This window comes from Oryzias melastigma, linkage group LG6 (assembly GCF_002922805.2).
Source record: "Oryzias melastigma strain HK-1 linkage group LG6, ASM292280v2, whole genome shotgun sequence".
NCBI classification, from domain to species: domain Eukaryota; kingdom Metazoa; phylum Chordata; class Actinopteri; order Beloniformes; family Adrianichthyidae; genus Oryzias; species Oryzias melastigma.
In genome coordinates, this window is record NC_050517.1 from 25134185 (window position 1) to 25158476 (window position 24292).

The 24292-nt window shown below is 37.7% G+C and overlaps 3 protein-coding genes and 1 long non-coding RNA gene across 6 annotated transcripts in view; 1 reads left to right on the top strand and 3 right to left on the bottom strand.

Moving 5' to 3' along the window:
* snrkb (SNF related kinase b) overlaps positions 1-1551 on the bottom strand; it is a 22100-nt gene extending 20549 nt beyond the window's left edge. The window contains exon 1 of the mRNA XM_024282171.2: positions 1329-1551. The gene's annotated coding sequence lies outside the window, so the exon portion shown is untranslated. The remainder of the gene's footprint in view (positions 1-1328) is intronic.
* Positions 1552-3552: 2001 nt separating this feature from the next.
* LOC112152826 (probable E3 ubiquitin-protein ligase HERC4) lies at positions 3553-12444 on the bottom strand. The gene is made up of 23 exons (XM_024282620.2): positions 12186-12444; positions 11102-11222; positions 10953-11029; positions 10665-10886; positions 10010-10101; positions 9448-9578; positions 9187-9311; positions 8677-8753; positions 8447-8556; positions 8314-8373; positions 8133-8232; positions 7861-8056; positions 6920-7065; positions 6726-6833; positions 6540-6638; positions 5789-5923; positions 5569-5709; positions 5305-5474; positions 4613-4676; positions 4460-4530; positions 4202-4385; positions 3985-4123; positions 3553-3872 (listed from the first exon to the last, which is right to left on the bottom strand). Exons 1-23 carry the CDS (start codon positions 12403-12405, stop codon positions 3634-3636), a joined length of 3027 nt encoding a protein of 1008 aa, XP_024138388.1. The 5' UTR covers positions 12406-12444; the 3' UTR covers positions 3553-3633.
* Positions 12442-20734, top strand: LOC118598875. Its single transcript, XR_004948087.1, has 3 exons — positions 12442-12559; positions 14608-14776; positions 20225-20734. It is a non-coding gene; the product is annotated as an uncharacterized LOC118598875 (long non-coding RNA).
* On the bottom strand, positions 14075-24286 carry LOC112152827 (probable E3 ubiquitin-protein ligase HERC4). Of its 3 annotated transcripts, none has more exons than XM_024282622.2 (23): positions 23401-24286; positions 23210-23330; positions 21595-21671; positions 21296-21517; positions 21133-21224; positions 20901-21031; positions 20235-20359; positions 20060-20133; positions 19629-19741; positions 19498-19557; positions 18955-19060; positions 18630-18825; positions 18398-18546; positions 18190-18306; positions 17981-18079; positions 17730-17897; positions 17438-17578; positions 17183-17349; positions 17033-17099; positions 16447-16517; positions 15329-15512; positions 15114-15216; positions 14075-14905 (listed from the first exon to the last, which is right to left on the bottom strand). In XM_024282622.2, the coding sequence occupies exons 1-23, from the start codon at positions 23615-23617 to the stop codon at positions 14700-14702; spliced, it is 3006 nt and encodes a 1001-aa protein (XP_024138390.1). In that variant the 5' UTR covers positions 23618-24286; the 3' UTR covers positions 14075-14699. The 3 variants fall into 3 exon arrangements, 2 of the variants coding, with proteins under 2 accessions (XP_024138390.1, XP_024138389.1); XM_024282621.2 differs by having other exon boundaries at positions 19629-19744; XR_002920399.2 differs by lacking the exons at positions 14075-14905; positions 16447-16517 and having other exon boundaries at positions 19629-19744.
* Between the last annotated feature and the right edge of the window lie 6 nt (positions 24287-24292).

Below are 24292 nucleotides of genomic sequence, written 5' to 3' on the forward strand. Positions count from 1 at the left end.
TCTTTAGAAATTTGCCCCTTAGTTGTTTACTCGGAGTAACCCCACCCCAACTTTCCTTTCCGGCTAGCTTACAGCCTCTAACATCCACAACCTAACATTGGCAGTGCAACAAAAAATAACGAGCAATGATGAAGGTATCCAGCTGTACAGTTTGTAGCCGCATGCCAGACAATGAAGACGTACAAGGATCCATTTGTCTACAAGTGGATGCATCAGAATGGAGCGGAGCAGGGAGATTGTGGCCTGCCGATTGTAGCTTCCACAGCTCAAAAAAAAGCTCTTTTTCAAAACAGTATTTTTGATTCTCAACCATCTGAATAGATAAACACTCAGAAATGCAGTTTTATGCTACATTTTTAATATATGTGTCCCATCAGCAGAAAAATACTACAAGAACATGTTGAAGAAACAATTTTCCCTGGAATGGGTCTTTTAAATAACTTTAGAATTGATATTAAACTACTTTTAAAACTACGTATGGGGCAAAATAACAGGAAGTTTGTGTCCCTTCATTCTCAATCCAAAAAGAGACTTTTAAACAAACAATTCAGCTTTGTTCTAAAGTCTGAAACCTCAAGTCTCTGCAAATAAAAGTGACTAGAGTTATCTCTGATCGAGGAAGCTCGGGTTTTAATATAAGTTTTAAAGGTTGAGGGGATTTTTTTTTTTTTCTTACCAACTTCTCAGAAGTTCCTTTGCAAAACAGTTTAGTTTCAATATGCACTCTTCTTGAAACTCTTGTGGTTGTTTTGAAGTTTTGAAGCAGAAATGACTTGGACCCAAGCAAAAATTAGTCAATTATATTAATTTAAAGGTTTGTTTTCACTAGAGTTGCACTTCAAAGACTGTAAAAAATAATAATAAAAAATCAGGTTAATATGATGTTTTAAAGAACATTTGTGCCAATAAAAAAGCTCATATTAACTAATAATTGACATCTGACTTCATCTCATTTAATTCACTTTACTTCAGCAAATCTGGATTTCCTGGCAGCCTGAGCCTCTTTAAAGTGGATTTTTAGTCCAGTCAATACTTCCAACGTCATCACTTTTTCAGAGCAGAATCGTTTTTAATCTCAGAGAAAGGCTGCAGCCTTTTTCAAGACAATTAACAACATTTTCTGGATCCACAGGGAGGCCTCGTTGACTTAAACGTCCACTAACATCCTCACAGGAGCAGCTGGACCTGAGTTCCAGGCCAGAGTTCCTCCATCCTCCTGTCATCCTCGGGCAGCGGCCCGTAAACAAGCAGACCCCGCAGGAACGCCACAAACCGCTGCGGGGCAGAGAGGAAGCTGTGACGACACAACCAGCGAGCTGCTAACTTACCATGTCCGGACAAAAACACAAAATCCCCGTCACTCGCCGAATTCAGGCTCGAACGGCGCTGTGGAAACGCTCCGTGTCCGCGCGGACATACTTTTTATCCTCCTCGAGCAGCCGCGTTTCTTTTTTTCTTCAACACTTCGCTCCGACGAATGACCGCGTGCCTGTTCCGCGCAGGCTGTGAGAGTAGGGGAGGGGAGAGGGAATTTAAAAAAACTCGCTGCGCGCGCGCCCCTTCTGACGTCAATGCCATGCTGCGCGCGGCCGCTGCGCAAAACAGCAGTTAGCGGCGGCGCGCGCGCCTCTGGTTCACAGCGGGAGTGATGAGGAAAACAACTGAATGAAGTCTGGAGGAATTATGCAACTGACGCGTTTTTGTCCTTTCTTTGAGTCAACGCACAGGAACCCACAACAGACTGAAGGACGGACAGTGTGTTCACTGCATGTCCCATTCTCTCTGGTTTATTTTATTATTTTTTAGCGATTTAAATTGATTTATTTTGTTTAAAAATGCTCCCTTGTTTAATTTAGGGTGTTTAATCCAAATGAATAAACGATTTTAGAGTTCATTTTTATACAATTTTCCCTCGTTTTTGTTGTTTTGCATGATTTTCCGTTTTATTTTGAGACATTAATTTGCACAGTTTCTGTATTTTTTCAATTCTGCATCTGTTGTACTTGTTCCCAATCTAACTGATAGTTCTGTGCACCTTGTGGTCACCTTTGCCTTATTTTATTATTTTATTTATTATTATTTATTGCGCGCATAAGTCACTTTTTCAAGACTGTTGTCACATTTAAATATTAATTATTCTGCTCCAAAGCTTTCATTTCAATGTATTTACTTATCCAGGTGATTCACTGTAGCCTATTGCTTTAATATACATATATAAATATATATTCAACCCCAATGTGCAGTTGGGGATGAAAAATAATAAAAATAATAATAAAATAAAAACTGCTAATAAATTACTTATTTATACTTAAGTCTAAGAAGAACCATATCATTGGAAGGATAAAAAAAGTTTATCTTTATTTAAAAAATAAATCAATATATTTGTCTTTTTCTGAGGTAAAACTCTACTTTTCTGCTTTTATCTATGTCAATTTGAGGGCTTGACATTTTGGCATTTATAAAGATTTGTCTTGTTAATTGAGTTTTGTTTTTGTTTGCTTTACGACTGCTAATGAGAGAACGTGAATAGATTGTGTGGATTCATTAGCAGACTGATCCCCTTTGCTTTCAAGCTTGAGTGGACTGGAATTGATTTTAGGGTTTGTTGTTTGTAGGTTTGAGGTTTCAACTATTGTTTGACTGTGAAGCTGCATCAGTCTGCAAGATGATCTCATCGCTGCTGCTCTTTGTTTGAGCAGTACAGCAGAATAAGGCTACCATCTAGTGGTTTCTCGCTTGCAGTCAGTCAGTAAACCGAACTCACATTCAAAACACAAAGGATAGAATTGCAGACCTTGTAATGTTTTGATCATAAATCAATCTGTTTTTTCCTAAAGGCTTTTAAGATTTTTGAACAGAAGGAATTGTGTTGTTTCATTTGTTTTACAATTTTTGCATCATTTTAGTCATTTTATGCTCTTGGCATTTAGAGTTTATGTCCATGTTTTCATAACATATTGAAAAACAATGTGTTTAGTTCAAATTAACAAAAACAAGAAAAATGAATGTCTGTGTCTTTCAACAAGCGTGCTTTTGGCGACATCTAGCGGCCATTTCAGGAATAACAACAGGAAACAACTGTAATTTGTCATCAGTTTGACACAAAGGAATCACACCCCAAAACAAACAAACAAAAAAAAACCAGGTAATTTGCTGTCTATAAAATTAACCTGATATTCTAAAATTATTTACAACAAATATGAGTAAAATTAAGAGAGAAAAAAATGAAGTAGAAAAGAGAAAATGTTCTGTTCAAAAAACATTTGCAAAAAAAAGACCAGAAAATATATTTCAAACTGTTAAGCTTACTTTTATTACATTTAAATACTAATAAATACATTGTCATCCTTCAACATTATAAACAATTATTTTTAATGGTAATCATTTCATACATGGAATGTACTGATTTGTTAAGATGGTTATTAACATTTTGATGCAAAAACTGATCGTGATCATGAAACTAACATCAAGTTTAAGAAAAAAAACGTCCAGTAATTTTTCTTTTCAGTTTACCTTTAGGATGCACACAAATGATAATTTCTCACACATCAGTTAAATTAGATTTTTTTTTATGATAAAGCAGAAGCAAAGAAGTCTTACAGCAGTAAAACTGCATCCCTGTCCTGCACAGATTCAGACAGACGGACGTTCCTCCTCACTCGAGAATGTTCTCTCTGCTATGAGGGCCTGGGTCAGCCTGTCCTTCATGATCTCTTTACTTGAGTATGACGGTAACTCTAAAATATTGTGGCATGTCAGAGACTCAGGTAAATGCTGATCGGGTGATCCTCTCATGATGATTTTTAACCGAGCTATCATCTGGATCTGGCCCATGCCCAGAATTGGAGCTTTTCTGGATCCGGTCACAAACCCTAAAAGAAGAAGACAAGCTGCTGACTTTGTACTGTTTTTAAATACTAACGTACTTAAAAAATAATGCAAACATGGTAGCTATTAATTATAAAAGTCCTCAATAGCACTTACAGAGGAAATCTCTCTTCTGATCCTCAGTAAGTTCATCAAAAACCTCCCAGAACATTTGCATGGTGGGGTTTTCCAGATGGCTGTCAAAGCGGACAAGCTGGCCACCATTTGGCGACAATGGTAGATCATACTGTGTACTCTAAAAAAAGAAAAGCATTTTGTTGGAATAAAAATAGAAAATATAGAGTTCCAAAGGAGAATTTTGGGAGAGCAGTACCTGCTTTAACTTTTCCCAGTCGTAGTCATCTTGGCCGACCATCAATCTCTGCAGCTCCTCTGGCTCGAACATCCTCAGCAGATCCCGATCGCACAACTGGAAGAAGCCTCGCTCAAACTCCTGGAAAACACTCTCCACAGACTTGTTGAAGACATAGTTCACATACGCATCCACAAACTCCTTCCTGTGGGGTGGAAAAGAGCCTTAAATTAGCAAACTTTTCAGAAATGTAGGTGGAATGAGTTGTTTAATCCGTACTTGTTTTGGCTGGTGACTGGCTTTCCTGGATTCTCTGGATCAAGGTCGATGTTTGTGTCTTTCCAGGTAATCTGAACACAACAATTAATGAAACTGGTTATCAAATCTTTGGATTTTTTATGCTTGACATTGAAATAAAACTGTAAAACTAACCTCAAAAAACATGTACTGGTCTTCTAAGTCATCGTCTTCATAGTTCATGATGTACTGCAGACTCCTTTAAGAAGCACAAATAAAAGAAAAATAATTTAAAAAAACACTTTGCAATAAAACAAGGTACAATTGATCATAATTTATATATATATATATATATATATATAATTAAAAAGAATTATATTTGATTTCCTGTCTGAGGAGTATTAAAAATTGAGAGCAGCAAAACATTTTCTTTAAAGTTTAATTGGCCTAAAGAACAGAACACTGAGATTAAAGCAATAGCCAAAAAACTCCTTACACTCCTAAGTCTTTTTTCTCCACCCATTCCATTTTAAAATGCATTTAATTATTGACAAACATTTTTTTTAATATAATATGTTGGCATTTATACAAAAAAAAAAGAAATCTGCCTTTTTACATAAGTTCCTCTGAAAGCAAAAAAACCCCATAAGGGGTAAAGATACTTTTCAATCAACCATATGTTTGAATGTAATGTAGTAGTATATTTACATGTTTTATTATATTAAAGTATTCCATATGCATACATATATACATAAAATATTAATAAAATCCATATATTTGCATCGAGTATGATGCTCATTTAGGAAATAACAAGACTTGTAAGTTTGAAATAGATTTAAATGTGTTTATAAAACGTTTTACATAACCAGTGACCAATAAATCCTTACTTTCCAACTTCAGGGCAGAACTCCATCAGATCCTCGAGTGTTGGTTTAACACCAAGCAGCTTCTTGAACAGAACCAGAGGGAACGGCACAGGAAAGATGCAGTCATTGTAGAGGGCCAGTCCACACAGGAGCCCTAACAGATACACGTCTGCCTTGATCTTCTCAGGTTCCTGAGAATAAAAAAATAAATAAATAAAGTTATTATCTTATTACTTATTATCTTGTCCAACGAGTTAAAGCACAATCCCTGTTTTGGATCCTTACTTTGTTGGAGAACCAGGCCAGAGTTTCAGAGTCGTTGGTCATGAACATTTCAGATTTCTCTTTCTTGATCTCCACGAACAAATGGTGAAAGAAATCTTTTTTGTAGACATTTGTGATCTTTGTGTCTCCATCAAAGTAAACCTGAAAATAAAGTTGCAAGATGTTTAGTTATTCTCTGACTGAGCCTTACTTATGAGAGTGAAATAAAAAAAGAACTCACCACAAGACCTTTCTTGATGTGTGTGGGAGCAGCCTGAGCCAACTGTCTGAAGGAGTCTTCCACAAGTGATGATCGCCTCAGATTCAGCTCAAAGTATGATGTGGATGGGACAGGCCGTCCCAGGAGGTGCTCAACCTGAAAAAACAAAATATATCTCAGAAATAAATGTCTGGTTTTAGTTTTTTCCTGGAATAAAGTCTTCTTACTGTGGTTCTATAAAAAATAATTGGCTGTTTGGTTACCAGTCTACATGATTGACTTTATCCATCCATCCATTTTCCTGACCGCTGTGTCCCTTTCGGGGTCGCGGGGGTGCCGGAGCCTATCCCGGCTACTGAAGGGCAAAGGCGGGGTACACCCTGGACAGGTCGCCAGTCTGTCGCAGGGCCTCAATCACACACCCATTCACTCTCACATTCACACCTAGGGGCAATTTAGAGTCTCCAATTAACCTATGAAGCATGTTTTTGGACGGTGGGAGGAAGCCGGAGTCCCCGGTGAAAACCCACGCATGCACGGGGAGAACATGCAAACTCCACACAGAAAGGTCCCAGCCGGGAGTCGAACCGGGGCCTTCTCGCTGTGAGGCAAGAGCGCTAACCACTGTGCCACCGTGCAGCCCATGATTGACTTTATTTGGATTAAATTAGAGGTTTAATCCTAATCTTTTTAAACTAAAAGGGGGAACAACACATTATTTATGTCCAGTTCCTAGAGTGAAGCTGCAGGCTCAAGCGACTACTTTAATTACCACGGTCAGGTTAGAGTTCAGCTGAAACACCCATTGTTTTGACTTGAAATCCATCACAAACGCAAAACTGCAAAGGATGAGTGGAGGATTGTTCACAGCCTGCAAAAAAATTAAACTTTATCAGAACGTGACACAAAACTCTGAAAACCAAAGAGGATAAATGAACAAGAAAGAAATCAAACCCACCATAAACTGTAAACGTGAGCGCCAACGATTTAGATCCTCCTCTAAGAAAAATGGGTCAATCTCCGAGCAAAAAGTCAGTTCGGGAATCTTTATCTTCCTCTTGTTGACCTTGAAAACCAAAAACACATTTTTTAATAGATTTTCGAGGACAAAAGTTACTAAAATGATGAGGGACAAGTGGTTTCAACACCAACATTGTACATATTCTGCAGGATCTGGAGGATGTCTTTGACTGAGCTGAGAGGAGCGGGCGCCATTCTCAGAACCTCTGAAAGAGCCGTCCTCCACACCTTCACGTGTCTGCTCTTATTCTCCATCATGGACAAAGTCCACCAGTTTGCTGAAATTTGGCAAAAAATAAAGATTGGTTAAAACTTTTGCAGATTTGGGACTCCAGGGAAGCATGAGAAGAATCTCAAATCACAGTTCAAACTGTAGAGAACCTTTTCTGGAGTGAACCAGGCAAACCAAAGAGTAGAACTCATCCAGGAGGACAAGAAAGAAGCAGAGCAACTTGGAAAGAACTGCAGACGTCACAGGACTAAATTCAGAATTCAGTAGTTAAAAAAAAAAAAAGAACAGATTCATGGGAGAGTTCAAGGTCAAAAGCTGCTGACCAAACAGGGTGCAAAGACCCCAAAAAAATTGAATTACGTCCAAAATTCTGTTAACTGATATTTTATTTTTTTTCAAATTGTGAGTCAAATAGCATTTCCAGGTCATCATTGTAAAGAAAAAACTATTTCCAACTGATGTCGGATAGTATAACCATTAGATAATAATAAATACATAAAAATGTCAATAAACCACCATCAAAGTAACAGTCAAACAAAGTGGCGGTAGTGTGATGGTGAGGGGCTAACTTGCAGCTTTAAAAAATCAGCGTTCTGTGTTTAAAATGAATGTCTGTGATGTTGTGATAAAGAATTATCTTAAACACTCTGATCAAATAGTATTTAAAATCTTATTTTGAGTCTTACTACAGTTCGTTCAGCTCCAGGTTTGGTTCTGCTTCATGTGGATTCAAACACCAAATGTGTATTTTTCTTTAACAACCAGTCAAGATGCAAAAAACAACAATAATAAAAAAGAAAAGATGCCAAACTAAAAAAGGACTTAGTCTCCATTAGGGTACCTGTAACCTGCAGGTTTTCTGTGGACAGACTTTGCACAGCAGCAGCAACCTTCACGGCGATCTCCACGCTCCACACACGTCCAGATCTCTGCATCGCATAAAGAAGCTCGTTGAGGATCAGGAAGACCCTCAAGCCTTCAACTCCTGCTGGGTTCTCGTGAAGAGAAGGAAGCATCTCCATGACAGCCTTTTCCACCTATAAGAAGAAAAACAACTCATTTAAGCTAAAGAAACTCTCAGTTTGGGATTGAAAAACAAATTTAGTTTCTTACCTCTGACTGAATGGCTTCATTGTGCATCAACTTCTTAAAAACCCTTTTACAAAGTGACAAATCCAAGCCGGAGTGCATTGCGGATGTGTGGAAGTGATTGCTGAGAGAAAAAAACGAATGTTAGAAGCAAAATTTGAACGCATTTAAAAAAATCTTTTGATAATGTCCATAAATTCTTTACCTTTGGTTAAGGAAGCTTCTATTCAACGAGGACGCAGAGGAGAATCTCTGGTGAATTTCCCTGCAGGGATTCATCCAGTGAGATTTTTGATGCAAAATACTGGATTGAATATTCATTGACCAGTTAAACTTACTGCTTCACTTTTGGCCGCAGCTTTGAGCCCCATTCAGAGATCCATCTGTCCACCTGGCTTTCAACAGGCGCTTCCTGTCTTGAGCCACTTTTTGACTCACTTTGCATCTCCTGATAAAGGAATAAGAAACCACTTTTTTTTTTAAATCAAGAAAGCATGTTGTACAAGTAGAGATAAAAAGTGAACTTTTGCTGTTAACATGGTCTGCCTGTGAACTTTTATTGATGTACCTGGTCAGGTCTGCATGTTCCAAATGAGCTGTCTCCTCCTGCAAAGATGCTTTGGATTTTTGGCCCCTCTGTGGTTCCTAGAATAAAAGAAGAAGAAAATACTTTATGTTTTTGAGTGTGATAAAATCATATAAGTAATATTGTTAAAAAGCAGCAGATAAGTCAAAACTGAAACACACAAGAAACAGACAAAACAAAACATCTGGAAAGAAAACTGTGTAATAAGTTAAGCACCACACAGCTGGTAAACATGTATAATAAGGGTAATAATATTTTCAGCCTTCAGCTATTCTGTATTTTTACTATTGACTGTATATGAGAGCTGGACTGTGTGAGTGTGATGTCAGTCACCCATAGAAAATGACTCACTTCTGGTTCCAATGATGTTTTAACATTGGAACCAGACAGTGTCAGTCGGAAGCTATACGTTCACACTGCCCCCAGATGATCGCTTGACTTTTTAAACAATTCAATTAAAATAATTCTCTATAAAGATGACAAGGACTTCACCTTCTAGCAGCTGGACAGGCAGCGGCACACATGGATGACCCTCCTGTCTGGGTCCCAGCTGACCTTGTTCGTTACTCCCAAAAGAGTACACCTTCATGTGGTCTGTCAGGACCAACGTGTGATATCTGACAGAGAAACCAAAGTGGACTTAAGGGAAAAAACATGACAAACCGAATATCTGTCGCACTACAACTTTTCAGTTTTACGTTTGAACTCTGCAGCAACTTTTCACAATATTTTCACAGTTGCTCAGTGCTGTACCTTCCACAAGCAATCTTGGTGACTTTTGAGCCCCAGAGCTCTGCAACAAGGCGAGGGCGGAGCTCATTCCCAAAAGAATTGTGTCCGAGTTGTCCGTGTTGACCGGAGCCGAACGTGAACACAACACCATCCTAAAAAAAAGGAAACTCTGGCTCACTTCATGTGAAATTACAACTTTAAGTAAATGATTAATTATTCATACAAAAGTATATAAAAGTGAAAAAAGTCTAAGGATTACCATTTATTTTTTATTTTTATTTTATTTTTATGAAAAATCCTTAATTAAAGTATTAAAACTTTATACAATTATTTCCTAAAGTTGCGGTTTAACAATGTAAAAAAAGAGTCTAATTGAAATCACAATGACTGAAAGATGCATTTTCATTAAATATGTAGTTGAATTAAAAAAATACTTTAAACCAAAAAAATTAAGTCAAAAAGACAAATAAATATCTATTTATTTTTCAACCCACTTCCTTTTACTTCCAGTTAAAAAATATAATCTATAAAAATGTGTTTTTTCATCACAAACAAAGCCTTTTTGATAAATAATGCTATTTACCGTTGTTAAAACAGCTGTATGGTCCTTCCCACAGGCAGCGAAAACAGTTTTCTTCATGTTCAGATGATGAACAAGAGTTGGTGTGCTTCTATCTGTGGAAAAATACATTTATTTTAAATAAAAAAATGTGTTTTTTCATCAGCTACTAACGACTTGAATAAAGAAATACTCAGAAATGCAGTTTAAAGCTTAATTAATGTCCTCTACCATGAGAAAATACCACAAGAACACGTCAAAAACTTTGTGTTCATAATAACACCAGCTTATTTTAGTAAGTTTTAGCTGACTTTTCTTTTTAAAAAAATTACGCAATTTTATTTTTATCATGTTTGTTCTCTCAATTCTTTTACATTCAGCGGCAAAAATCTGGCATTGTTTTAACGTGTGAAGGGGCGGAGCCTGAGCTTCTGTTTCTTATATTTAAAGAGTTAGTAATCACATCATTAGTAACAACATGAATCATTTACTTTTCGAAGCTGAGTTTTAGTTTCAGTTCCACATTAAGCTGGCATCATTATAACGCCATAAAAACACAGTTTTTATAGGAGTGAGTCTATAAAAACCTTCAAAACATTGTAATATAAAGATAAGAAGTGAATTTTTGCTATGATTAACACATATTTGAACAAATGTGGGTTTTTTCCCATGTCAGTACCTGTAGTATCTCCCAGTCCGAGCTGTCCACAGTCGTTTCTCCCCCAGCCAAACACACTTCCAGACTCAGAGAGGGCAAAGCTCTGCTCCCCCCCAGCAGAGACCTGAACCAGAGGCATGCTGGACAGAGACCGGACGTGTTGGGGTGAACTGATGCTGGATCCATCCTTCCCCAGACCAAGCTGGCCCCTGGAGTCCTGCCCCCATGTGTACACCTGGCCATCTGCACATCAAACTACCATGACTGCTCTGACTCACATGGCTGACTCACTATAGTGTGTAGCTGTACCTTTGCTGAGCACCACCGTATGCTGACTCCCACAGGCTATCTGGGTCACTCTGATGCCTTTCAAAGCCTCCATAGGACTGAAATAACAGACAGAGCTTCAGGATTGTGTCGTGTGAGGATCAGAGGCAGCAGCAGTAACAATATCACACCTGGGCGTGTATGGAGGATGAGTGGAGTCCACGTAGAAAACCACGCCTGTGTCAGACAGCAGGGTGACCCCATCGTCTGTGCAGCTCACAGCCTCAAGCCTCTCCACACATTTAACAAACTCTGCAAACAAACAGTGTTCAGTCCCAACACCACTGCAAAAATTAAAAAAACAACCAGTGACTGTATATAAGAACTGGACAGAGTAACCGCTTCCCCTTTATGTTCCAAATAGTAAGTATCTGCTGGCTCCACAAAGCTAAAATCCCATAAGCTTCTATAAAAAAATAAACTGCTATTACTCAGTCATTCTATTTGTAAGAATAACCTTCTAGTATATTTTAATATATTAGAAGAATATATAAACTGGCCAATCAGATGGCTCAGGAAGAGCACCGCTGGTCCCCACCTTGAACGTTTGAAACACTTCATTGACAGATTCTCCTGATCCACTTTCAGTTGAAGGGGTGTGGCTTTCTAACAAGCTCAAGTCCTGATTTAGCGAGAGTGGTTGCCATAGAGATATTGACTTGGGCCAATCACCATTTATTAATGTTGTTTGGTTCCAACAATGGTGACATCCGTGTCGCGGGAAAATGGTGACTGAATTAACTTCAATTTTGTTGGAACCGGAGGGGAGGCATTTCCCATGGGTGACGTCACCTGTGTTTAATCCATCTCTATATACTGTCAATGACTGACCGACTTGAACCAATCGCTGTCGTCTGGCTCCAAATGGCGACGTCTGTATCACAGTAAAATATCGACTGAATTGGCTTAATTTCACTCACTCAAGCTTTTTTTTTATTATTATTATTAATTTAGCTGGAGACGGAGGTAAGGCATTTTTTTAAGGGTGAGGTCACCTCTATATACTGTCAATGACTGAGCGACTTGAATATCATTGTCATCTATCTCCAAATGGTAGTGTCCATATCGTGGAAAAATAGTCACCGACTTAGCTTCATTTATCTGAAGGCTTTTTTATTATTATTAATATTAGTTTCGCTGGAGGTAATCCTCTGTCCAGTTCTAAGTATACAGTCAATGGAAACAAAACAACCCCCGGCTCGGATGCTTACTTACTCTGCTTCCCTTTTTCCCGCCTCCCAGATGCGTTCTGGCTCACGCGGATGATTGACGCCTCACCGTTGTCCTTGATGAACGCCAGCACCCGCAAACCCACGCACAGGTCCGCGACGTGGAAGCTGAGCTGGAGGGACTGAACTCCATCAGCCGCAGGCGGGCCAGCGCTGCCTTTCTTCAGGCGGAAGCCCTGCTGGAAGTCCTCTCCCCACGAGAACATGTCTGAGACTGAAGCGACCAGCTGCTAGAAACGAAACTTCACCTCTTTATGACGCAGAAGGAAAAACGAAACTTATAAACCATGGAGAAAAAAACAACACAGCCGCGGAGGGGAAACTGAAACCAAAAAGGTTGATATCGTTTGGAATGTGAAGGTAGAAACTTAACAACTCAATGACTCAGCTTTAGATGAACTCCTGGAGCCAAACTTTTAAAAGAAATATATAGAAATGTCTCCCAAATATTGTGAAAAAATCAATTTCAGCATATTTAGATTACATGAAGTACAGAGATTTTGAATAAAAGAATTAAAATATTATCTACGTTTATTATTAGGGGTGTAAAATTAGTTTCATTTCTGCGCGCTTGAAGATGAACAGCAGAGGGCGCTATCACCAAACACTAAATCCCCACACAGATGAATGATGGTGTTTTTAACATGTTCTCATGGAATTTTTCTGATGGTGGAGAATAAAAAAAAGTTAATATTTGCATTTTTAAGCATTTATTTAATCAAACTGTCTTAAAACAGGAGCAGAAAAAAGAATGTAGCCTATTTGTGATAAATACACAGGGCAGGCCGCAAGCTTTGGTTGACCAATGATTCAATTATATTCATCCCTTAGTTAATATGGGTTCATTTTGATCAATCCAATTTGTTATATGAACCTATCATGTCTCAACCCAAATGGTATTTTCCAATGTTGATTTATATTATTTTGAAACAATTTCTTAATGATTTCGGTTGATTTGATTAAAAATCTTGCCTCAGATACTGTAGATTGATCTGGTTGAATCATAGGAATAGAAATCAATTAATCGCTTAATCGTTACACCCCTAATTCTGATGCATCCACTTATAGACGACTAGATCCATGCACGTCTTCTTTTTTCTTGTCCAAGCCGGCATCTGGCTCAAAGATGTCCGGCTATGTAGCTCAAATATTGCTCGCCATTTTTGTTGCACCGCTAATGCAAGGTCGGGGATTGTGAGTGGCTGTAAGTTAGCAGGAGAGCGTATAAACAGATGGGTAATGGGAAGTGGAGGCGGGGTTGCTTCACGCTAACGGTCTCACCCACAACTCGGAGGCAAATTTTAAATGAACTTCTGCTGCCCTACAAAAATGTTCTACTCCAGATACAGCTTTTATTTTGGCTAAAAATGGCATAATCACTGGTAATGCTTTAAATTAGCTCTAAAGATGATCATGTAGGATTTAAAAAAGAGCCAATTATGACTTTTTGACACATTGTAAATTTTACACTAATTTGTAATAAGTCATTTATAATTTGGTGTCTCCTAATAATTTTTATTCATAAATATGACCTCAGTAATGTATTTTACACAAAAACCTATTAAATCTATGTTTAGAGACGAAAACATTTTCAGACAGGCTAATTTTTAAAATAATTATGGAAGAGGAACAAAACAGCTACAGCAAATATGTTGTATAATAACATGTATGTGCTGATCCATCAGCATTAATTTTACATATTTGCAGCCAATAACATTGAGTCTTTACGCTTTAGCTTGAAATAATTGCTTCTAAAGCGATGAACCACTTGTTTCATCTAACGTGTTATGCATCTTGCTCAGAGTTCATAAAATCTTTTAAATTATACTTTAATTTGGATCTGAATTTTTCTTTATTATCTTTGTGTACAACTTCTTTTTTTTTTACTGCGTCTTCTTTGTATTTTAAAATGTATTTCTAATTGTGGTGCTCTGCTTACATTTTTATTTGTTGTGTAGTTTTATATATATAAAAAACACACTGTATCTTTATATTTTGCAACCTACAGAACTTTTTATATTTTGCAGCAACTTACAAAAACACAACATTTACACATCAGAAATGGGTGATGCCAACACCTTGATATGTCCAGTAGTATATATACTGCCAATGATTTGGACACTTAAATAGATGTAAAAATACACACATAGAGGAAAATTACAGCAACAGGGCTGGAAAATGATCAAAACAAACTTATGTGAACATTTCACAAAGGAAAGAATGGAACAAAAAAATCATATGACATTAACTCTTTAACACCAATCAGACATTATATTAAAAAAAAAAAAAAACAGTTGTTTATATTACTCCCCCAAGGCAATAAACAGCAGAGAAAACTTTTTTAAAAGGGTTTAGTCTTGGTTGAGTTATTAAACATATAAACAAAACTACTTCTTCTTTGCCTTTAGGCTGTTTCCTGTGCATCATCTTCTGCATTCTCTTCACACACCAGTCACTCTGCAGTGGAACAGAACTTCCTCTGTTCAGGGGTCAGGGTTCATCACTGACTGATTCTTCTGTTGCTGCTCAGTGCTTCCACCAGTTTCTCTTTCATGATCTCCTTTGATGAGTATTGAGGTAGGTCCAAACACCTAAAACAAGTCTCTGACTCTGGATAGTATCCGTCCTCAATATTGTCATTGATTTTCCTGATTTTGATTGTATCCAAAGCTGAAATGGGCAAACGCTCATATCCTGTCACAAACCCTGGTGGGGAAAGAAAGTAATACTTACATAGTATTATAGGTAGACATTCTATTCAGGCAAACTTTTGAAATGTTTCCAGAGAAAATTGTGTTCAAATATTGTTTAGAGTGTGATTATTATATCAAATTGAAACCAATTTTATAAACTGTCTCTGTATTTCAACTAATACATGTATAGTTTCTATAGTAATATGTGATGCACTACTCACAGATGAAAGCTACTTTCTGATTCTCCGATAATTCATCAAAGACCTCCCAAAACATCACAATGTAGGGGTGGCTTGGGTCGTACCCCCCTTCATACAAGGTGTTCTAGATATAGAAAAAGAGTTTTTTTCAAAATATTTCATAAAATGGACCACAACAGTGTTAAAACCAAATATACCACCTAGGCGTGGTCAAAATTCTTAAAAAATCCCAATACCTGTTTCAGCTTTTCCCAGTCATGGAAGTCATTTCCCACCAACGCCCTGTGCAGCTCTTCTGGTCTGAAAAGTTTCACCATTTCCCGATCACAAACCTTGAAGAAGCCTCTCTCAAACTCCTGAAATATTCTTTTCACTGATGTGTTGAAGGCATGATTCACATATGCGTCCACAAACTCCTTTCTGTTTAGAAAGGCAGAAAAAAGTCAGAGATTAAATTGCAGAAAGCTCATAGCAATGAAAGTCAACTGTGTTTTTGTATCTCCTCAAAAAGTTATAGCTACAAATTGTATTTACTTTAAGGATCAAGTTTGGTTTTAGTAATGACCTTTGTTTCATTGTAGCAGCAAAACATTTCTTTACAGATGATGCAGCAATTTTCTACATTAAACAGATTTTGTCATTTTCATAAAGATCAGTTCTTATGAACTTTTGCAAATTAATTTATTGATTTGGAGCCAAAGAAGCATGATTACTTGTCACTTTTAGGTATTGTACTTGTATTTCATGAAAAACAAGATGTTCTGTTTATGCTTGTTGAGACGCACAGAATAGTAGCATGGTCATGGTGCAAGGCAGGAAATAAGTAAGAATTATTTTAAAAAATATAAAAAAAAGGGTCAAATCTAAAGTCAAGAACATTTTTATAGATTTATTTGGTGTGCCTTAAGTCATTTATTACAAGTTTCTATAACATGCAAAAATCCTGCAAGAGATCAGTTAATATTCTGCTACAAACAAAAGGTCATCCACCCAAAAAGTCCCTCTTTTGAAACCTTCAAATAATATATATATATATTTTTGACTTATAATTTTGTGTAGTCAATATGTTTTTGTTAGACCTGAAATGACTTATTCATTGACAAAAACACTAAATTAATTTTAAAAACGTCAAAGTATATATACCTTTTTGGTATATTAATTTGTAGTACTCTGATGTTTATGCCATATGTTTTTAGACTTTAAAACTTTTTTGTAATATTAATGGTTAGAACTAATGTTAGAACATAAAGGTAACAATATTTACTTTATTTTTTCCAGTGGAATAGAAATAACAAGTGTAAAACGTTGCCCTGTACAGAAATATTTGTGACATAACAAAACATGCTAAACTTACTTGTTTTGACCTGTTACTGGCTTCTCAGGGAAAGCTGGGTCAAGGTCAACACAGGCTTTATCCCAAATGATCTTTTAAACAAGACAACCAGATATTAGGTCTCTGAGAAAGTTATTAAATAAATAATTCATAATCGAAATATTCATAGGGGTTGTTATTTTTAGAGCCTCCGACATCATATCTTTGGAGTTTTAAATAAAGGTGTTGCAATTACCGGTACTTTTCTTTCAATATTTCAGGTTGTGAGTGCTTCAAACCTGTCATAAATGAAACTTTAGCACTACTTTGTTAAATACATTTTTAGACATTCTTCCTTTGGTGATGTTAAAGTGTGATACGGTCCCTCTTCTCTGCGGCCGTCCATGGGCCAGGACTTTTTTTTGTTATTACTGGAAGTAAATTATGCATCATATTTGAAAAACCAACATCATGTTGCATATTCAAGATAGTTTCTTATAATATGCATCTTTTGCATTAATAACGATGACAGCACAACCGCACCCTGGTTTGAAGACTGAAAAACCCTTCCTTGAAGGACAAAGACTTTCACTATCAGCAAGTATTTGGAAATCTTCGAAATACCAACCTGAAAGTCAATGAGGAGGTTTTCTAGGACGTCATCTGTGTATTCATGGAGGATGCAATCCAGAGTCCTGAAAGAATGCAAGATCCCAATGTTTCTAGGACAGATTGAAACTTGCAAAAGTGGGAAAATCAGTAACGCATTTCCACTTACTTGTATTCAGCTGGGCTGAATTCTCTCAAATCTTCTAGTGAAGGTCTGACTCCGACCAGTTTCTTGAACAGCACCAATGGGAAGGGTAAGAAAACGATGACCTGGTTGTACAAAGCCAACCCACACAAGACCCCAAACAGGAAGAAACGTTGGTCCTCTTGTGGTACCTAATGTTGATGACGGATAGTTACAATCAGGAGTTGCTTCTATGTATAAATTCTGTAAAACTGTTACAATGAAAACCTAAAGTCTTACTTTTGATGGGAACCATGCCAACGTTTTAGAGTCATTGAACATAAACATCCCATATTCAGGTGACACCATCTCATGAAAGACTTCGTAAAAGAAGTCTTTGACGTACAAGTTGTCGACTTCAGGATTGCCATCAAAAAAGACCTACAAGCCAAAAGAGTATATGTTAAATTTAAATGTAACTCTAACTGTGTAAGATAAGTAGCATTTAGACCCAACTACCCACACTCCCCAAGAAACTAGCATGAAGACATATCGGAGAGTGATTGGAATGGAGTTATGAGGTCTTGTTTACCTGAAGTGGCTTCTTGAAGCTCTCTTGATCAGTAGCAGCCAGTTGCTTAAATGTGTCTTCCAGGACTGATGCTCGCCTCAGATCCAGAACCATTTCCATCTTAACTGGTATGTCACACATGAAGCTCCAGAAAGGGGAATTAGTAAGTTCCTCCAGTGCTTTCGCAACCTGTATTAACATCATGTTTTTTATTTTTACACATGTAGGTCATTGATAGTTTTAAAACAAGTTTTGAAAAGGCTACAGGTTACCTTTGTGGCTTGACATATATTCTGAAAAATCATCATCTTTGCTTCCAGATCCAAAACAAAGGAAAAGTTTGGAAGAACACATGGCTCAGGCATCATCATCTAACAGGGAAAACAGCAGATAAAGAAGTTTTCTGATTCCATTTTTTGCAGGGTTGTGAGAACACAAACAAAAAAAAAACACATTCAGATAATTTGCAGTTTTGATTTACCACGCCACATGACCTCAAATACCAACGAACTAAATCCTCGTCAAGAAAAGCTTCACTGAGCTTCAAACAAAAGATGCTGTCTGGCAGCCTCTGACTCTCTGCCACTCTGTTGTTGACCTGCAACCAGGACACAATCTCCATGTTTGAAAAAGAAGTGCACAAAAAAAAAATATACAATCAAGAAGTCTTTGATAATTAAGAAACTTACATCATGCATATATTGAAGCACAAGAAGAAGATTTCTCACTTCAGGAGTGTGAGAACTATCCTCTGCTGATAAGATCACAGAGACAGCCTGCTTCCACACTTTAACATGTCTTACCATCCTGGAGGGCATCAATGAGGACCACCAGTCCCCTGAAACATAGAGTCAGCTTCAAGAAGATGTTTAATGGAACAAATTCACATCATTTCTAAATGGATATATATGGGCACATCACCTATGACCTGGAGGTTTTTCGCTGACAACCGTGTCACAGCTGCAGCGACCGCTTCTGCCAGTTTTGCGCTTTGTTGTTGATTTTGCTTCTGGGTCGCTCGCAGGAGCTCGTTGAGAAGCAGGTAGATCCTCAGACCTTCCACCCCCACTGGATTCTTGTCAAGCAGAGGGAGCAAATGCAGCAGAGCAGCTTCAACCTGTTGGGAAGATGATTAAAGTCATCTATGGCAGAGTGTCCAAGTTTATTAGGTGCTTGGGAGAGATGAGGACTTCTTCCTTCCCCAAGCCAACGATGTCAGCGTTCTAATAAAACTTAAGTTAATTACTTCTTTCCACACACTCTTCTTCTTCACCAGTTTCTTGAATGTGAGTTGTGCCCGTTTCAAGTCCAGTCCGTGATACTTTGGTGAAGTTTGGAAATGTTTATCTCTTCTAAAAAGACAAAGAGACTAAGTTAATGTGAAGAATAGTTTAGGGCAGACTGAGGTCATCAAAAATGCAGCAGAAGAGCCAGAAAAGAATACAAGACTCTTTGGCAGAGGTAGTTATAGTGTATTTTATTTCAAGCAGTTTAGAAGACAACTTTATCCAGAGTGATGTTTTCTATCTCTGTGATCCAAAGAGTGTATTAGGAATTAAGTGAAATGAGCCCTTTTAAGTTTATTGAAAAGCAGACGGGGAACTGCAATTCCAGGTTCATTCTGGAAAGAGCTGTTTGTGAAAGTAAAAAACACTAAATCTTCAATTTTCCTTCATCTGAATTATATTCACTAGATTGTCTTGGTATTAAAACCCCTTTAGAAAGCTATGAATATGGAGGTAATCTCAAACAAACACAAAGTTAAAAAATTGGGAAAAAAGTCACTTACTTTTTCTCCAGGAAGCTTCGGTTCAAACAGGATGCAGAAGAAAATGTTCTGTGAATTTCCCTGTAAATTAAACCGCATTTAAACACTAACAAAAAAGACTGTTTCACTCTTTACTGTTGTGTTAAACTTACTGTTTGATCTTTTTCAACAGCTTCATATCCGATTCAGATGTCCATCTGTCCACCATGTTTTCAAGGCAAAGCGGAGCTTTAATGTTGCCAGAATTTGAATCTCTGGGAAGTTTCTGCTAAAAAAAACCAAATTATTTATTGGAGTTACTCCCACTCACTGTCAAACCAAAAGTATCTTCACTTATTAAACTGTGATCAAAACGTTTTTCTTACTTTAATCCTTAAGTTAAAAACACCTTTTAGAAATTCATTGTTACATCATCAAAAAGTTACACATTTTTAATCCAATATAATTGGGTTTTGGAGACAAAAAAAACATATTCTGCAGATATGAATTGATTTTCAACAGACATGAAAACACATGCATGTAAAATGTAAGGCAAATTGTGCAGCTAATTTGCTAACTGATTAATAAATCAAATCAAATCTACCTCATTTGTTGTTAACACTGCAAAAGAACAATTCTCTCCAGCAAAGATTGTTCTTATTTTGGCTCCACCAATGTCTGAAAACAAAAAGGTGGAGTGACTCCAGTTATGAAAAGCAAGAATCTACTCAAAAGGTTAAAAAATGTTTCATTTTCTGATTCATTCCAGATTTCTTTACCCTGAGGCATCAGAACAGGAAGAGGAACCGATGGATGACTCTCATTGCTGCGTCCAAGCTGATTTTGGTCGTTGCAACCAAAGGAGTAGATCTTATTGTTTTCTTGTAACACCAAGGTGTGGTATCTGAAATGAAATGGATGAAAATGTAAAAAAAAAACATATTTTTTCTCACGTTAGTCCATGAACATGAAAGACAATTCCGGTTGTGTTCTGAGCTATAGTTTGTTGTCTTCTTTAGTATTTTCTTGTAGTTTATTAATTTATCAGGACAGTATTGTTCAAATACATTAAGCTTAAGAAGCAAACATGCTTGCACCAGATGTAGCTTAATAACTAATTTCATGTACTTAAATAAATAATTATATTGCAATTAGCAGCAAGCCAACTTTATTTAAATGGCTTTTTTTCCCTAAAAAAAATCCCAAATTGTTAAATAACATCTTTAATTAGCTCTAAAAATGTTTTTTAACGTTCAAAAAATAAAGAATAAAAATAAAATGTTCTTTATATTTTGTGGTATAGTACATTTTTTAGAACATCTTTAAACTATACAGACATTTTTTTATTAAAAGGATTTTCAGAAATGGATCAAATGACCTGATCACTGGCAAGAAATGAAACATTACAAAATAAAAAATTAAAGCTGGTGAAAGGTTGAATGTACCTTCCACATGCGATCCTGGTGACCTTTGCCCCCCAGAGCTCCGCCACCAGTCGAGGCCGGAGTTCATTCCGTGAGGAGTTGTGTCCGAGCTGTCCGAACTGTCCAGAGCCAAACGTGAACACTGTGCCGTGCTGATAAATATGCAAACAATAATGGGAAATACTGACAGTAAACACACAGAATGGTTAAAGCCAAACCCGAACACTGTTGGGGAAAGGTGCAGCAGACAAACCTTCGTCAAAACGGCGGTGTGGTCTTTACCACAAGAAATGCTGACGGTTTTCTTCAGGTTCAAACTGTCAACAGAGGTTGGTGCATTTCTGTCTGCAAGAAACACACAGTTCCTGCATCACGAAGGCTTTTCGAGTGATAGAAACACAGAAGTCAAACAGCACCTCGACTGTCTCCCAGTCCGAGCTGTCCACAGTCGTTTCTCCCCCAGCCGAACACACTTCCAGACACAGAGAGGGCAAAGCTCTGGTCGTCCCCAGCGGAGACCTGAACCAGGGGCATGGTGGACAGAGACCGGACGTGTTGGGGTGAACTGATGCTGGACCCTTTCTTCCCCAGACCCAGCTGGCCCCTGGAGTTCTGGCCCCACGAGTACACCTGACCTTCTGAGGGGGAAATTAAACCACTCGAGCTTCTAAAGAGGTAATCCAAATTTACCACTACACACATCTATATCACAAACCTTTGGTCAGAGCGACTGTGTGCCGGCTCCCACAAGCAACCTGTGACACCGGGATGCTGCAGAAAGGCTCCAGCATCCTGATGGAAGAAGCAAACAAAAACAGAGCACTTTTCTTTTTCTATTCAACAAAAATGTGACAAAATGATGGGAAGAAATCAGCTTTTTCTTTGAGATATGACTGCCGTGTTTGGTATTTCATTATTCTAAACTCAGTCTTGTAGCTCACTAAAATGTTGCATCCATAATAACAGGAAAACCGTGAAGTTTTACAGGACGTTCAGCCTAATTCTGCATGTCATGAGGAGAATCTATACCCATCCCTAGGATTTCAGTGGTCCCCCCACACCTGGCTGAAGTACTGGCTCGTTTCTAACATCACTCAGGCTGAGCTGAGTCCAAAACGACTGATTAGTTTAGACCAATAAATGACTTTAGACAGATTATTGATTTTTTACTGTACGTTTCAATCTTATTTCTCCGTTCAGCTCTTCTTTTCAGTTTAAAAACTCAAAATTTCAGTTTCAAACCTTTTTTTTTCTGTTTCACTACTTTTTTCTCTTTTCAGCTCTGTTTTTCAGTTTCTAATTTGAAACTTTTAGTGTCAAAACTGGGGCGGGGCTAACATGAAGGACCAATCAAAATTCATGAGGGTGGTAACTTCAGTCCCGGTGCATTCACTGACCCTGGGAACCGTTATAATTACGCTCAGAAAATGGCTGTATTATATGTACTATAGTCTGAAGAGGTCCCAAGTTGTCTCAACTGGGTAACAGCAGTTTTATTGCGTACAAACTGCACATAAAAATGACTGCTCTAACGCCATTTAATTATGTTACATACAGGCATTGAAAACGTCATTTTGCTTGAATGAAATGGGTTGTAGCTCAGTTGATTCGTGTGGCCGAACAACTAGCACGCTCGCACCTAAACTTTTTCTCATGCAGGAAATGTAAGTTTGAGCCCAACGGTAAACACAGTGATTTCTTCCTGTTTGCTATTTTTTCTTTTGCTGAGTTTTTATTGTACTTCTTCTTTCTTTTTTGCTCTTCCTTGAGGGTCAAACTAAAGGGGTAGAATGCGCTAACACTTCTTTTTAAACAAGTTCAAACTATAATACTACAGACAAAACAGTCATTTTCTGACTGTGATAATCCAAGTTCACTGAGTCAGTGAATGCACCAGGACTGAAGTTACCACCCTCATCGATTCTGATTGGTCCTTCGTGTTAGCCCCGCCTACATGCACCACAAGGGGCCAAAAGTTTTGAAATTGAAACTTTCAGATTAGAAACTGAAAAACAGAGCCAAAAGGTGAAAAAAGTTTTGAAACTGAAAAAAAGAGTTTTGAAACTGAAATTTTGAGTTTTTTAACCTAACAAACAGAACTTTTGAAACTGAAAATAATTATGCTTTGTTTTTGACATTTTAATTTTTTGGGGGGGCAAACAGCAATATTTTTTTTTCGAATGATTTTATTTGGGCTTCAAATAATATTTGCCCTAATTTAGCTCCATAGATGTATAAATAATAATTACTCTGTGAAGGGGGTTCTGAAATATATATATTGGCAGACATGGAAACCCTCCTGGATACTCTTCTGAGTGGATTCTCCTCACCTGGGCAGGTAAGGAGTCTGAGTCATGTCCACGCTGTACACAGAGCCCTTCTCAGACAGCAGAGTGACCTCATCATCTCCACAGGCCACTGCTTCAATCCTCTCGTTACACTTCACAAACTCTGCAGAGACATCCGCAGCAGATCAGATCTGGAATCTGAAGATCAGAGTAACTTGGAGAACCAGACTCACTCTGCTTGCCCCGCACTCTGGCTCCGTGTCCCCCGTCGCTGGTGCGCATGACAAACGCGTTCCCGTTGGTTTTGAGGAAAGCCAGAGCGCCTGTGCGCGCAGACAGATCCGCGGTGTGGAAGGAGACACGGAGGAGCTGAACTCCTCCATCGACCGGCCGGTCAGCGCTGTCCTTCAGCCAGAAGCCGCGCCGGCAGTCCTCTCCCCACGACAGCATTGTGCCTCAGAGCCGCATCAGGACCATAGACTGTATGATCAGGACCCGCAGCGCCGCTCACGCACGACAGGGTCACGTTCAGACAGAAAAACGAAACTTAAGGCGAGAAACGAAACCGAAATTCTTTGTGATCAAACAACAGCTGATCGACTGAGATCATGTTTCAGAGGCTTTTCCACAGAAAAGGAAACTGATCTGTGTTTGTTTTGGTGCAGAAAAAATATTGTAATATACTAGGAAGTTTATATAAAGACGTGTCTTTCAATGTAAAATATGGATGAACAACTTACAATATTTCTTCTTATTGATTCACATATACTTAAAATCAATTAGTTTGTAAACAAGCTTTATTTTATTTTATTTTTTTATATGTTTTTTTAAATAACTGGTTATTAGGCAGGAAACCAAAATCTGCTACATACATTATTATAAAGTGACGGATGGACCAAGTATGTTTTTAACATGTATAACATCATGTAATTCTGGGCATATTATGTTTTTTTTTTTTATCAAGGTAAACTACATATGTCTGTTTAAATACTTGTGGTATATGATGTTGTGAGACATAATGTAGGCTAATAATTTATTTAATAATTTTAGTATAAATGCATACTATATTACCACATATGAAAATGGTAATTTTTGCAGTAATATAAAACACAGGAAAAATACTAC

Coding starts and splice junctions, on each gene's coding strand:
- LOC112152827 (XM_024282621.2), bottom strand. CDS start 23,617: ATGCTGTCGTGGGGAGAGGACTGCCGGCGCGGCTTCTGGCTGAAGGAC. Junction 23,331..23,400: donor CAGAGTGCGGGGCAAGCAGA/GTGAGTCTGGTT, acceptor ATGTCTCTGCAG/AGTTTGTGAAGTGTAACGAG. Junction 18,826..18,954: donor AGAAGAGTGTGTGGAAAGAA/GTAATTAACTTA, acceptor TCTTCCCAACAG/GTTGAAGCTGCTCTGCTGCA.
- LOC112152826 (XM_024282620.2), bottom strand. CDS start 12,405: ATGTTCTCGTGGGGAGAGGACTTCCAGCAGGGCTTCCGCCTGAAGAAA. Junction 9,579..10,009: donor ATACAGCTGTTTTAACAACG/GTAAATAGCATT, acceptor CCTTTTTTTTAG/GATGGTGTTGTGTTCACGTT. Junction 4,677..5,304: donor TTCTGCCCTGAAGTTGGAAA/GTAAGGATTTAT, acceptor TGCTTCTTAAAG/GAGTCTGCAGTACATCATGA.